The sequence below is a fragment of the Phycodurus eques genome, chromosome 16, assembly GCF_024500275.1.
Source record: "Phycodurus eques isolate BA_2022a chromosome 16, UOR_Pequ_1.1, whole genome shotgun sequence".
NCBI classification, from domain to species: domain Eukaryota; kingdom Metazoa; phylum Chordata; class Actinopteri; order Syngnathiformes; family Syngnathidae; genus Phycodurus; species Phycodurus eques.
This window is the reverse complement of record NC_084540.1, coordinates 6,001,808-6,016,315: the sequence shown is the minus strand read 5'-3', so window position 1 is coordinate 6,016,315 and position 14,508 is coordinate 6,001,808. Positions and strand designations below refer to the sequence as shown.

The window sequence follows — 14,508 nt, the reverse complement described above, 5'->3', positions numbered from 1 at the left end:
CCCCGAAAATGGCCCCTATGAAGAGACACGCATACGAAGCACAGTTTAAACTGCAAGTTATCAGTTACGCGGAGGAACATGGGGGAATCGAGCAGCCGCGAGAGAAGTCAACATCAACGAATCCATGGTTCGCAAGTGGAGGAAGCAGGAAAACGGCGTCATCATTGCTGAACAACCCCAGCAACGAGAATGACTCCGACAATGACGAGAGGCGTGTTTGATGGAGAACATCCCCAGCTGTTCATTTAGGATACAGAAAGATGAGGACTTTGATGGATTTGTGGATGAGGATTGATAAAAAAAAAATAACATGAGTACATTGTTAAATATTTCAATAAAGTACAACCGAATTCAGTTTTGCTCCCGCTGTCTTTTTAAATGCTAGCATATGTTTTAGCGTGCATGCTTGCTACCGTATGTTTTAAGCTAACGTATGTTTACCATGCCTGCGCCCAGTAATATGGTGCGCCTTATGTATGTGTTAAATACAGAAATAGACCCTGTAACTGAGACTGCGGCTTTTAATACGGTGCGCCTTACGGTCGCGAAAATACGGTAATACTGTACATCCACCATCGCTAGCTTACGTTCACTGTTTCCATGGCTTTGACCAGAAAGGAAGTACAGTAGTTTACAAAAGCACAGTCAGTGTTGCCAACTTAGTGATTTGGTCATTATATTTAGCGACTTTTCTGACCGCTCTAATGGCTATGTTTTTAAAAAGCTAAGAAATACAGGACCTGAATCATTTTCACATTGCTTTCCGTATGACAAGAAAGGAGCCTGGTGGAAAACATTCTCAGAGTCAATTGAGCTGAACATTGACAAGTCAGTGATTTATCGACGTTTGAAACTTTAGACCCGGCTGGGGTATGTGTTTCCAAGCCACAGATATTTCGCCTTGCCTCACCTGTACAACTGTACATGGAAAAAGAAATGCCGGACACATGTACGGTAGGGATGTCAGACGTACAGTATGTGATATGTCGCAATCATATCAGACTATTTAATTAACCCAAAGCTAAGATTGGGTGGAGTATTTCGTTAAATATATTGTATTTATTTTAGTGGCACTCTAGTCCCCATATGTAGGTATGCACGTTTAAATAACTGACAAAACATAATTTATTGCATATTATTTTGCCAACCCCCAATTTACGGATCATAGAAGGACCGGAATGGACCCTGGTTCGAAAACCACTGGTCTATACCAAGCGAAAATAATACAAACATTAACTTATTCAAACAAAGTAACACTAGTCTGCTCAAGTCTTTACCATGTCATGATTATTTCCTCTTCATAAAAACAATGTGAACCGGGCAGTGAGTAGTGGATAAGCTTAAAAAATGCTGTTTTCATTGGTTATTTAGTGACGTTGTTGCAATATCAATATGTTGTCTCATACAGATTAGCTGGTGAACAATTGTGGTAGTGCTGATTCAGATTCTGATTTTTTTAGCCTTGGCAGAGGTCAGGGCCTTGCACAACGTCATTACAGTACAGTATTTGCTATACACTATAATTGGCTATGTGGACAATAGAGTATACGAACAGTATGCCTAGGCACTATAACAAATACAACTGATCTAATTTCCTGTTGATAACATACCTGCCCTGTTGATTTCAATGATCTCCTCCTGTGCAAGTGGACAATCTCCAGCACCCATCATGCTGCCAGATCCCACCATGCCAGGCCCCAGAACATTGCCCATTAGCCTGTGCGGCGAGGCGGTTGCCATGGCGAGAGCGTCTGGTTTACAGTAGTTGGGACTGCCTGGCTGTGGGGGTCGGGGTATATGCTTGTTCCTCTTCTTGGGGAGCTTTTGCTTAGCCATGGCCAGGGAGTAGTACATACCAAAGTTGTTGACAATGACAGGAACAGGCATAGCGATGGTCAACACACCAGCCAAGGCACAGAGGGCGCCCACCAACATTCCTGACCACGTCTTCGGATACATATCTCCATAGCCCAGTGTTGTCATGGTCACCACTGCCCACCAAAACCCAATGGGAATGTTCTTAAAGTCTGTGTGGAGACCAGCAGTTGGATCCTCCGGGTCAGCACCTACACGTTCAGCGTAGTAAATCATAGTTGCAAAGATGAGGACCCCGAGTGCCAGGAATATGATGAGCAGGAGGAACTCATTGGTGCTTGCCCTCAGAGTATGGCCCAGGACCCGCAAACCGACAAAGTGGCGAGTGAGCTTGAATATGCGAAGAATTCGAACAAAGCGCACCACACGCAGGAAGCTGAGCACATCTTTGGCTGTTTTGGAGGAAAGGCCACTAAGCGCCACCTCCAGATAAAAGGGCACAATGGCCACAAAGTCTATGATGTTCAGGGTGCTGCGGAAGAACTCTGTTTTGTCAGGGCAGAAGATAACGCGCAGCAGCACCTCAATTGTGAACCAAATGACGCAGACACCCTCAACATATGTCAGCCATCCATCTGTGACCACTTCAAACACTATCTGTAAAGTGGAAGCAACACAGATAATAATATTGAACAAAAAAAATCATTAATTCACTCCTTCACGTTTTACTTCATTGCAACAATATAAATCTGAAATTAACACAAGCATGCCAGAGAAAACATTTAAATAATAATGGAAAACTAGAGATTAATATTTGCAATTTCCAAAACTTCATTCTTTTTAATGACTGCAATGTTGCGAGAGTGAAATTTTTCAAGTACATAACTTGAGTAACCTAAGAGGTAATACAGTGGTTGGGAAAAGTATGCGAACCCTTGGGAATATTTTTATTAAAAATAATGTAAACATTCACAGAAGAGGGAGGAAAAAGTATGTGAATTTCTAGGCTACAGACTCTTCAAGAGCTAATCAGAGTCAGGTGTAAGCCTACCTGAAGTTTAATCAATGAACAAGATTGGAGGTGTGGCTTAAAGCTGCTCTGGCCACTAGAAAACACACACCAGTTGAGAACTGTCTCTTGTCAAGAACCATTGCCTCTGATGTGTACCATGCCTCGCTCAAAAGAGCTCACAGAAGGAAAAGCAGCAAAAGGGCTAGAAATGGTTATAAATGTGTCTCTAAAAGTCCACAGTTAGACAAATGGTATATAAATGGAGAAAGTTTAGCACTGGTACTTCTCTTGCTAGGAGTGGGCGTCCTGTAAAGATGACTGCAAGAGCACATAGCAGAATGTGAGGTAAAGAACCTTAGAGTGGCACATGCCAACATCTCTGTTGACAAATCTACCATACGTAAAACATTAAACAAGAATGGGGTTCATGGAGACCACTAAGGAGGAAGACGTTGCTGTCAAAAATACCCATTTCTGCACATTTGAAGTTTGCTAAAGAGTCCTTGGATGTTCTTCTGCACTCCTGGCAAAGTATTCTGTGAACAGATCAAACCAAAGTTGAATTGTTTGGGTGTGGTGGAAAAATGGCACAGTAGACTAACATTGAAACCTTATCCCAACTGTGAAGCATGGTGGAGGGAGCATGGGCCTGTGAGTTGGCAAAATTACATATATTCACATTAATGCCTTTCCTTTATAATGTATTATTTTATTGTTCCATATCTCTGATGTAACTTTCTGAGATCTCTAGCCTTGCTAAAAGCAGCAAGCCATTGTTTGTCTTATCCAAGGACATGCCCAAGCGGGCTACCACAGCTGGTGGTAATGTCCTGATTATGGAAATGTACTGAATCTGACTGAAGGACCTTATGTGTTTTTTGGAGTTTCGGCTTCAGAGAGTGCGGGGAGCAAGAGGACAACCCCTCTAGCTCTCCTGTTTCTTCTTTCTCCTTTTTCTTTCTCCCTTCCCTTTCCTTTCTCCCTCTGTCTCTGTTGTTTATATCATGTAAATATCCATCCATCCATCCATTTTCTGAGCCGCTTCTCCTCACAAGGGTCGCGGGCGTGCTGGAGCCTATCCCAGCTATCATCGGGCAGGAGGCGGGGTACACCCTGAAGTGGTTGCCAGCTAATCGCAGATCATGTAAATAGCGCTTTGTTATAAAAATCCCATAAAAATGAGACTGTTTCCTTAATTATTCTGCAAAAGAGGAATTTCCAACACACATGCTTTACTCCTTGAGAGGCTGGACAGGTTGATATTATCCATCAATTAACAAGTATATCAAGAAATTTTGCAGAAGAACTTGAGGCGATCTGTCCAACGGTTGAAGCTCAAAAGAGGATGAATGCAGCAACAGGACAATTATCCAAAATACAGACGCAAATCAACAACAGAATGGCTTCAGAAGAACACAATACCTGTACATGTTCTGGAGTGGCTTAGTCAAAGTCCTGACTTCAACCTGATTTATTAAAACATATAATTGTCTGTATGTTATTAATTTAAGCAGACTCTGTTTATTCATGTGATTTAGATGAAGATCAGACTGCATTACATTACCAATTTGAGCAAAATGTAAAACATTCCAAAGGTTTCACATACTTTTACCTCCCACTATAATACATAAAAAAATCCAGCATTGCTATATTTTTTGGTCAAACAGAATTATTGAAAAAGTCTTATGAAACTGACTTAGACAAAAAGTATGGTCTCCTTAACTTAATATTTGGTTTCAATCACTGAAACCAATTGATTTCTGTAACTCTCAATGGCACTTGTGCACGTCAACTGGTATTTTGGCCGTCTCATGTTTGAAGGGAGCCTTCTCCAGACTGCAGGTTTCCTCACTTTCCGCAGATGTTCTACAGAATACAGATCAGGGCTAGTGCGATGTTTTCTTCTTTTTCATTCTTGGTTATTTTTATGCTGTCTGTTTTAGTTTTATCGTGATGGAGGACCCTTTCCTGGAACATAACAGAACTATTCCAAAGCGCCCTAATGTAAATCCTATTGAACATCTGTGGACGGAGCTGAAACATAAGTTAAGCATACCATCATATTTCCCTAGGCCAGTTTCATTATCCAGCCATCCATCCATTTTCTGTACCACTTATCCTCACTGGGGTCGCGGGCGTGCTGGAGCCTATGTTTGTTTTAAATTATTCTTTTAGACCACAAAAAACAAAAACAAAAAAATAAGCAATACCAGATTTCAATTACTGGTAGTTAATTTTAGGGCTACAACTCACAATTCTTTTAATAATCAATTAATCTGTCTGTATTTTATGATTAATCGATGAATCTGAAATAACGTAAACATTTTCAGCCCTTTATTTTAAAAAATGACATGATTTGAAACTGACAGTGCAGAAAATGCACAAAAATAAATTTATTTAGATTAGGACTGAGCTGTAACATGTTAGAAAATAGGCAAAAATGTTGATAATGTTTTTCTAATGTAAGAGAGTATGTTTGCAAATCTCTTATTTTGATGAACCACAAAGATAATCACAGCTCCGGTTGGCCGCCTCAGCAATGTAGGCACGGAACATGTTCCACTCGGACTCGAGGCTACCCTCTCGTCCACCGGGGTGAACCCCAACGTACAGGCGCCAAGCCGGGGAGCAATAAGTATACCCACACCTGCTCGGCGCCTCTCACCGTGGGCAACCCGAGACTGGAAGAGAGTCCAACCCCTCTCGATAGGAATGGTACCAGAGCCCAAGCTGTGCGTGGAGGCAAGTCCGACTATATCTAGTTGGAACTTCTACGCCTCCATTGCTGAGGCGCCCCGACCGGAGCTGTGGCCGTAAGGTGGTTGGTGCCTGTCGTGGCGGCAATCCCCGAACCCGTTGGTGGACACCAACGGTGAGGGATGCCGTCAAGCTGAGGAAGGAGTCCTATCGGGCCTTTTTGGCCTGTGGGACTCCTGAGGCAGCTGATGGGTACCGGCTGGCCAAGCGGAATGCAGCTTTGGTGGTCGCTGAAGCAAAAACTCGGGCATGGGTGGACTTCCGGACAGCTTCGAGGAAATTCTGGTCCACCATCCGCCATCTCGGGAGGGGGAAGCAGTGCACCATCAACACTGTGTATATTGGGGATGGGGCGCTGCTGACCTCGACCCAGGAAGTTGTGAGCCGGTGGGGAGAATACTTCGAAGACCTCTTCAATTCCACCGACACGCCTTCCCATGAGGGAGTAGAGTCTGGGTTCTCTGAGGCGGGCTCTCCTATCTCTGGGGTTAAGGTCACCGAGGTGGTTAAAAAGCTCCTCGGTGGCAAGAGATTCGCCCGGAGTTCCTCAAGGCTTTGGATGTTGTAGGGCTGTCCTGGTTGACACGCCTCTGCAACATCACGTGGACATCGGGGACAGTGCCTCTGGATTGGCAGACTGGGGTGGTGGTCCCCCTTTTTAAGAAGGAGGACCGGAGGGTGTGTTCCAACTACATCACACTCCTCAGCCTCCCTGGTAAGGTGTATTCAGGGGTGATGGAGAGGAGGGTCCGTCGGGAAGTTGAATCTCAAATTCAGGAGGAGCAGTGTGGGTTTCGTCCTGGCTGTGGAACATTGGACCAGCTCTACACCCTTGGCAGGGACCTCGAGGGTGCATGGGAGTTCGCCCAACCAGTCTACATGTGTTTTGTGGACTTGGAGAAGGCGTTCGACCGTGTCCCTTGGGGCGTCCTGTGGGGGGTGCTTCGGGAGTATGGGGTACCGAACCCCCTTATACGGGCTGTTCGGTCCCTGTTCGGTCCACATATCCGGCAGTAAGTAGGACTTGTTTCCGGTGAGGGTTGGACTCCACCAAGGCTGCCCTTTGTCACCGATTATGTTCATAACTTTTATGGACAGAATTTCTAGGCGCAGCCGAGGCGTAGAGGGGGGCCGGTTTGGTGGCCTCAGTATTGCATCTGGGCTTTTTGCAGATGATGTGGTTCTGTTGGCTTCATCAAGCCGTGACCTCCAACTCTCACTGGAGCAGTTCGCAGCCGAGTGTGAAGCGGCTGGGATGAGAATCATCACCTCCAAATCTGAGACCATAGTCCTCAGTCGGAAAATGGTTGCGTGCCCTCTCCAGGTCGGGGATGAGATCCTGCCCCAAGTGGAGGAGTTCAATTATCTTGGGGTCTTGTTCACGAGTGAGGCAAGAATGGAACGGGAGATCGACAGGCGGATCGGTGCAGCGTCTGCAGTGATGCAGACTTTGTATCGATCCGTTGTGGTAAAGAAGGAGCTAAGCCGAAAGGCGAAAGCCTTACCCTCACCTATGGTCACGGGCTGTGGGTCGTGACCGAAAGAACAAGATCCTGGATACAAGCGGCCGAAATGAGTTTCGTCCGCAGGTTGTCCGGGCTCTCCCTTAGAGATAGGGTGAGAAGCTCGGTCATCCGGGAAGATCTCAGAGTAGAGCCGCTGCTCATTCACATCGAGAGGAGCCAGATGAAGTGGCTGGGGCATCTGATTCGGATGCCTCCCGGACGCCTCTCTGGTGAGGTGTTCCGGGCACGTCGCACCGGGAGGAGACCCTGGGGACGACCCAGGACACGCTGGAGAGACTACATCCTTCGGCTGGCCTGGGAACGCCTCGGGATCCCCCCGGAAGAGATGGATGAAGTGGCTGGGGAGAGGGAAGTCTGGGCGTCCCTGCTAAAGCTACTGCCCCCATGACCCGACCTCGGATAAGCGGTAGAAAATTATAAAATAAATATTAATAATTATATTTATTATTATAATTATATTTTATAATAATAAATATAATTATTAATATTTACTGTTAAGAGGCTGAAATTCTGAGGATTTAAAAAATTAACCGATTATCAAAACTCATTATCGATTAATTGATAAATTGTTGCACACTAGTTAATTTTTAATAAAATTGTATTTGTTATTTTTGTCAGTATCAAGTTATTTCAGTAACCACTGTGGGTTTTTCTTTTTTTAACAAAAGGGTACAAAGGATTTTGTCCTGACTAACCAGTGAAAAGTGGTTGTGTTTGTGGATTGAATGTAAAATTAACGTTATTTTGTAAATGTTGAAATAATTCGCAATGAACAGCACAAACCTGAAACGCCAGTCATTGTTAGGGTTTTGATCATTCATGCAATTTCGATGTTTAAGCTCACAACAGACACATTAACACATTAAAACATCAAGTACCTCCTCGTGTGTCACATTGCTACCAGTGACGTTCTCAGTCAGGTTGTATATGGTGTAGAAGGCCTCGTGGGTCTCCAGGCAGAACGTAGAGATGGAGAGGAGGATGAAGAAGAGTGAACCAAATGCCACATACTGCAGAGGAAGGGGGGAAATGGAGGGGGTTAATACGTTTCCAATTCAAACTCATCTTTGTCTTCTTAATCTTACAATAGATGACAACAGTATCCTGTCATGTCTGTGAACACTAGTTACTTTGGCTAATTCCAGCCTTAACCCTGCATTCATTTGTTCAATATTTTGTTCTTTGTGCAAGACGAGGTTTGAGGCATTGCACCATATGAAGCTGTTATGCAAGAAATTGCCATTAGGGGGTATCGCTAACAAGGTGGAGAGTGGAGCAATGATGTTAGTGCAAATGTCCTCAATGCTGCAAACTCATTCATTACAGCACACGCAGCGAGAAAAGTAGTAAAACATATAAAGCACAAGCTCACTGTGTGATATAGAGAAAAAGCAACGAAGAAAAATAAGTGAATATCAAAACAATAGTGGGATGATTAGACATATTATGTCAGGTATGCCATAGCTTTTCAATCGATCCACATGTATGCAGAGCACTCTTAAATGTTGTAAGACTATTAAACATATAGTGTATATTTATCATTGAGCAAACATCGACCACTCACTATATCCTGTATACACAGTTTAACTACAGTATTGCAGTTTTGTTAATCACCCATGTATTTCAGGAAGCTTTTTTTCTGAGTTTGCAATTCTATTCTGTTTTTGCTGCAGCATTCTCCTGCTGCCTGCCATTCATTCTCCCATATCTCTCTCTCTCTCGCACTCTCTCTGTCTCTCTCTCTCTCTCTCTCTCTCTCTCTCTCTCTCTCCCTCCCTCCCTCCCTCCCTCGCTCCATCCTTACACCCCTTTTTATATGCTGCAGTAAGATGCTCCATTGTGTGTGCATGTGTGTGTGAGTGATGTTTCCCCCTTAACGGCTGAGATAAATGTCTACGTGTATTTTCGTCTTTGCAAAATAGATTATAATAACACCTAAAACAGTCATCACAAAGTATTTGTCTGTATGATGTAAAAATATGCTCCTCAAACATATTCATCATCAGGCACTTGTTTGTTGTCATCTCTGGCCAAGGACATGCTCAATACAGTTTTTTACTGGACACTTGTCAAACTTGTACTCCAAGGGGCACTAATATGGAACTGTAATGCGTTGCTGCAGTAGTATCGCATAACAAAGCACTATTGTAGTTATTACAAACAGTTTACATAATTGTTGTGTGCAACATCCTGAATCCAGATAATACAGTATGCTTTAAAATCAGGGCGGCACGGTGGCCGACTGGTTAAAGCGTCAGCCTCACAGTTCTGAGGTGCGGGGTTCAATCCCCGTCCCTGCCTGTGTGGAGTTTGCATGTTCTCCCCGTGCCTGCGTGGGTTTTCTCCGGGCACTGCGGTTTCCTCCCACATCCCAAAAACATGCATGAATTGGAGACTCTAAATTGCCCGTAGGCACGACTGTGAGTGCGAATGGTTGTTAGTTTCTATGTGCCCTGCGATTGGCTGGCAACCAGTTCAGGGTGTACCCCATCTCCTGCCCGATGACAGCTGGGATAGCTCCAGCACGCCCACGACCCTTGTGAGGAGAAGCGGCTCAGAAAATGGATGGATGGATGGATGCTTTAAAATCAAGCCGATAGAGCACTCACTCTTAGGGTGGCACAACTGTCCGCCAGGGGCGGGTAAGACTGGTGTTGGTTAGGTCACTGACGGCTCAGACAGTGGGCTGGCTGCGCCACTATGGATGTGTTTATAGCAGACTTAATTCGCCACCAGTCAAAGCGGCTCCTCTCATTCCCTTTAAAGGCCTTTTCACACTGCACTTGACAACGCAAAGGGCACCGTCGGCTTTCTAGTTCATTGCATATGTGCTAAAGGAGCAGGAATATGGAATGCCGTGTCGCAGCAGTTAACGCGACACGCCCTCGAATAGAACAATTTTCTTTTCAAGGCATCGTGGTGACGTCAGAAAGCACCTCCAATCAGAGAGGGGCTGGCGGAGTGATTTCTGAGTGTTTGGCAAACTTGTACTATAAACAGCAAGGGGAAAATGGAGGAAGTCATAAGAAAGGCGGTGTCCTAGTGTCCTGAGCTTTGGAAAAATATAAAGTATTATAAAGTATAAATGTAAAGTACTGAGATGTCTCTGCAGTAGGCTTTCAAAGTGCTCCCTGCTCAGCCTCAAAAACACCTTGAAATGCTCTTTGTAGAACTGTAGCTCATGAACAAGCTTAAACTCTCTCGGATCCTGCCGTGCCATTAATGGGATGCACCCATTCCCTTTTTTTTTTTTTTTGCTACGACTGTTCATCTCCTCCTCCTCCTTACAATATGAAGATCAAGGGCTTTCTTTTGTAAGAATGACAAATACATATTTGTGAGGTGCGGTATACTTGTCTACCAGCAGGGAAAGCCACCATTACATCCTTGTAGTAGAGCTGCTATGTCAGCACTTCCAAATATGGGCATAGTTTCCCCTCCAGTGCTGTCCTTGCGTGCTGCTGTACGGACCTTTCACACTAGGTGAGTGCAGTGCAAAAATACCTTAAATGTGGCGCAATGAGAGTCCCAACTGCAACATCTCTGCTCAGGTTGGGTGGTAATGCGTGCGACTGTGCATGAGCAATGTACCATGGGTGGGAAGTGTACAGCAATTGAGTATGGATCAGAGCACTTATACACAAGTAAAAAAAACAAAAAAAAACTACTTATTTAGGTGTCAAAAGTGTCCAAGTTTAATGAAGAACCAATTTATAAAATAAGATGTATATTTTAACACAATGTCTTCTAGTCTTTTGCCATGTGCTTGTGTCATTTCCACAAAACAAAAGACTCTGCAGTCTCCTCCCTGATGGCAGCAGACTGAAGAGGCTGTATGATGGATGGGTGGCATTCCACGCTATGCGGAGGGCTTTGCGGGTGAGGCGGGTGCTGTAAATGTCCTGCAGGGAGGGAAGAGAGGCTCCGATGATCTTCTCAGCTGCCCTCACTATGCGATGGAGAGTCTTTCGGCAGGATGCGGTCCAGGCTCCGTACCACACAGTGGTGCAGTTGGTCTGTATGCTCTCTATGGTCCCTCTGTAGAATGAGCACATGATGGGGGTCGGGCTCTGGCTCTTTTCAGCATGCGCAGGAAGTAGAGACTCTGGTAAGCTTTCTTGGCCAGTGATGAGCTGTTGCTGGTCCAGGAGATGTCCTTGGTGATGTGCACTCCAAGGAACTTGGTGCTGCGCACTCTCTCTCTGGGAGTGCGCTCTCCTGAAGTCCAGAATAATCTCCTTGCTTTTCTCCACATTTAGGGAGAGATTGTTGTCCGTGCACCACCTGCGGCTCACCTCACTCCTGCCGTCTGTCTCTTCGCCGTTGCTGATGAGACCCACCACAGTTGTGTCGTCTGCAAACTTGATGAAGAGGTTGGAGCTGTATGTCGATGTGCAGTCATAGGTCAGCAGGGTAAAGCGGTGGGGGCTCAACACACAACCTTGAGGAGCCCCCGTGTTCAGAGTGATGGTGCTGGATGTGTTTCTGCCGACCCGTACTACCCTCCCTATCAGAAAGTCCAGCAGCCAGTTGCTCATCGAAGTGTTGAGCTCCAGCTGGTGCAGTTTGTAGCTCAATTGTTTAGGGATGATGGCATTGAATGCTGAGCTGAAGTCTATGAACAGCAGTCTGACATATGAGTCCTTAGAGTCCAGGTGTGTGAGGGCAGAGTGGTAGGCGGCGGAGACAGCGTCATCGGTTGACCGGTTGGACCGATATGCAAACTGGAACGGGTCCAAGTAGGGGGAGAGGGAGGACTTGATGTGGTGCATGACTAGCCGCTTGAAGCACTTCATCAGGATGGGAGTGAGTGCTGTCAGACGGTAGTCATTGAGACAGGAGGGAAACGACTTCTTCGGTACCAGGATGATGGTGGTGGCTTTGAAGAACGTGGGGACAACACCCTAACTCAAGGAGGTGTTGAAGATGTCCGTGAAGACATCTGTGAGTGCAGCTGCACAGTCCCTCAGAACACGACCAGGTATGTTGTCTGGGCCCGGGGCTTTTCGTGTGTTGATCTTTTCACGCTGTCCCGGGTCAGTGTCAGCCTTTGGTCACCAGGAGGGGGTGGAGTCTTTTGAGCAGGGGTTGCTGTTGTGTGCCTCAAAGCGAGCAAAGAAGTAATTTTGCTCATTTAGCAGGGAGGTGAAGCTGTTGCTAGTCTGTGGTGAGGGTTTATAGTCTGTAATGGTCTGAATAACACGCCACAGACTCCTGGTGTTACTGCTGTCACTGAAGCGGTGGGCGATCTTCCTGCAGTACTCCGTCTTGGCCTCCCTGATGCCACGGGACAGATTTGCCCTGGCTATCCTCAAGCCCTCCTCATCCCTAGATCTAAAAGCTGTGTTGCGGACCTTCAGTAGTCTGTAGACCTGCCCCGACAGCCATGGCTTCTGATTAGCACGGACAGTGATGGACTTAGTGCTGGTGACATCATCCATGCATTTGTTGATGTAGGCAGTAAAAGTCTCTGTGTACTCCTGATGGAGTTGTAGGTTGCAGCCTGTTTGAACATGGTCCAGTCTGCGTTGGCGAAACAGTCTTGAAGTGCCTCAAGGGACCCTTCTGGCAACACTCGTACCTGTTTCCTAACTGGTTGGGAGACTTTAACCAGTGGTCTGTGAGCTGCCATTAGCATAACAGTGATCTGGTCTGAGGTGCCGAGGTGTGGAGGGGAAGGGCCTTGTAGGCCATCTCAGGGGGGTAAAGATATTGTCCAGTGTTATTTCGCCGTGTTGGAAAGTCAATGTTTGAGTAGAGTTTTGGAAACACAGCCTTGGGGTCAGCATCTTTGAACCGCCGCGAGTCTTACCTCCCGCGAGAGTTCTGTCTGCTCAGTAGCATGCTAGCTGCTGGAACGGAATGGGGCTGTCTGGAACGCTGCTGTGAAGCCATGTTTCCACAAACACAAAAACACAACACTCACAGTCTTACGGGTAGAGCGGAGTCGTCAAATGTAATCCAGCTAATTGTCCAGAGATCATACGTTGGCTAACACGGTGGAGGGAATAGCTGGCTTGTGTGGTTTAGCCGCTAGCCTAGCTCAGATACCTCCGCGCTTGCCCTATTTCTTCTGCTTCCACCACTCTGGGCGTGATGCAGGAGTGGGGGTTGCAGCTGTTGTAGGCACCCGGCGCAGACCGTAGTTCCGTAGCTCCTCAGTGAGAGTAGACTTTAACTGCGTAAAAGTAGTTCTGCTGATGTCGAACAGAAGCTTATACTGTATCTGCGCTTGGAACATGTAGACATGACGAAGACGGACTAAAACACTGACGTATAAGACGAAAAACACGAAAACACCGTTTGGGACAGAGAGCAGTGCTGCATATGCACGTGCTGCCATCTTGAGGGAAGAAGGAAAAAAAACTCATAATTTGCAAATACAAACATAGTTAAGGAGATGTACAAGTAACGTGTGCCAAGTAAACTTGTCCTGTACACTTTCTGTCAGTGTAAAGGGTTGCAATATTGTTTTCTTGCTCATCAATCTTTCTTTGTCCGATTAACCATTTTGTTGTCATTGTATACGTATACCGTATGGGTGCACAAATGGTATGTGTGTGTGTGTGTGTGTGAGGTGCGCTATGTGGGTATGTGTCAGGTCAATGATGAAGACAGACAGATGAAGTCTTCGTCTAATCCAAAGAGAGCACATTGAGTCCCACAGCTTATTAACCATGGTCTAATTTAACAGCCCTATCTAGAGCTGTCCTGGTTACACAAACCTTCTCTCTCTCACGCACACTCCCAAACACACACCGATTAGTAGGGCTGAAAAATATTAAAGAGAAGCTACAGACCAAGGTTTTTCTTTGAATCTCCTTTCCAAATGGGAGGTCTTACACCAATAAAATTGCAGTCAACAATGTCTTAGTGCTACTATATTGTTCATTCTTTTGCTATTATTTATTGGTGGGAGGAAACCATATGTGAACCCTTTGGAATTTCTTAAATTTCTCCATAAATTGGTCATAAAATGTGGCCTGATATTTACCTAAATCACAAGAATAAACCAACCGACTGTATGAACTAATGCCACACAATTAACTACATGTTCTTATATTTTTATTGAAAATAACATAAGCACTCAGAGCACGGGGAGGAAAAAGTAAGTGAACCCTTAGATTTAATAACTGGTTCATCCTCCTCTGGCAGGATCAACTTCAACCAAACACTTCCTGTAGTTGCTCATCAGACATAACGAGTGCATAACGATCAAATGAATTTTGGACCATTCCTCTTGAAAAAACTGTTGCAGTTGTCACGTATAGAGAGGAGCTGGACCCAAGAGGAGGCGGAGGCAGATGTAATATGATGAACAGTTTATTAAGGAAAGGTTATGGATGTGGTCCTAGGTGGGTTGGCAGGCAGTGGCATGGAATGATAGAAGGCAGTGGA

General features: G+C 45.4%; 1 protein-coding gene across 5 annotated transcripts in view; it reads right to left on the bottom strand.

The window, feature by feature from the left end:
- Window positions 1–14,508, bottom strand: part of LOC133414781 (potassium voltage-gated channel subfamily C member 1-like) — a 77,037-nt gene that overhangs the window by 11,576 nt on the left and 50,953 nt on the right. For 4 of the 5 annotated variants that reach the window (XM_061700396.1, XM_061700400.1, XM_061700397.1 and 1 more), the window contains exons 2-3: window positions 7,989–8,120; window positions 1,611–2,472 (exon numbers count right to left, since the gene is read on the bottom strand). In XM_061700396.1, coding sequence (XP_061556380.1) covers window positions 1,611–2,472; window positions 7,989–8,120 — 994 coding nt within the window. The remainder of the gene's footprint in view (window positions 1–1,610; window positions 2,473–7,988; window positions 8,121–14,508) is intronic. The other variant, XM_061700399.1, reaches the window with a different exon arrangement.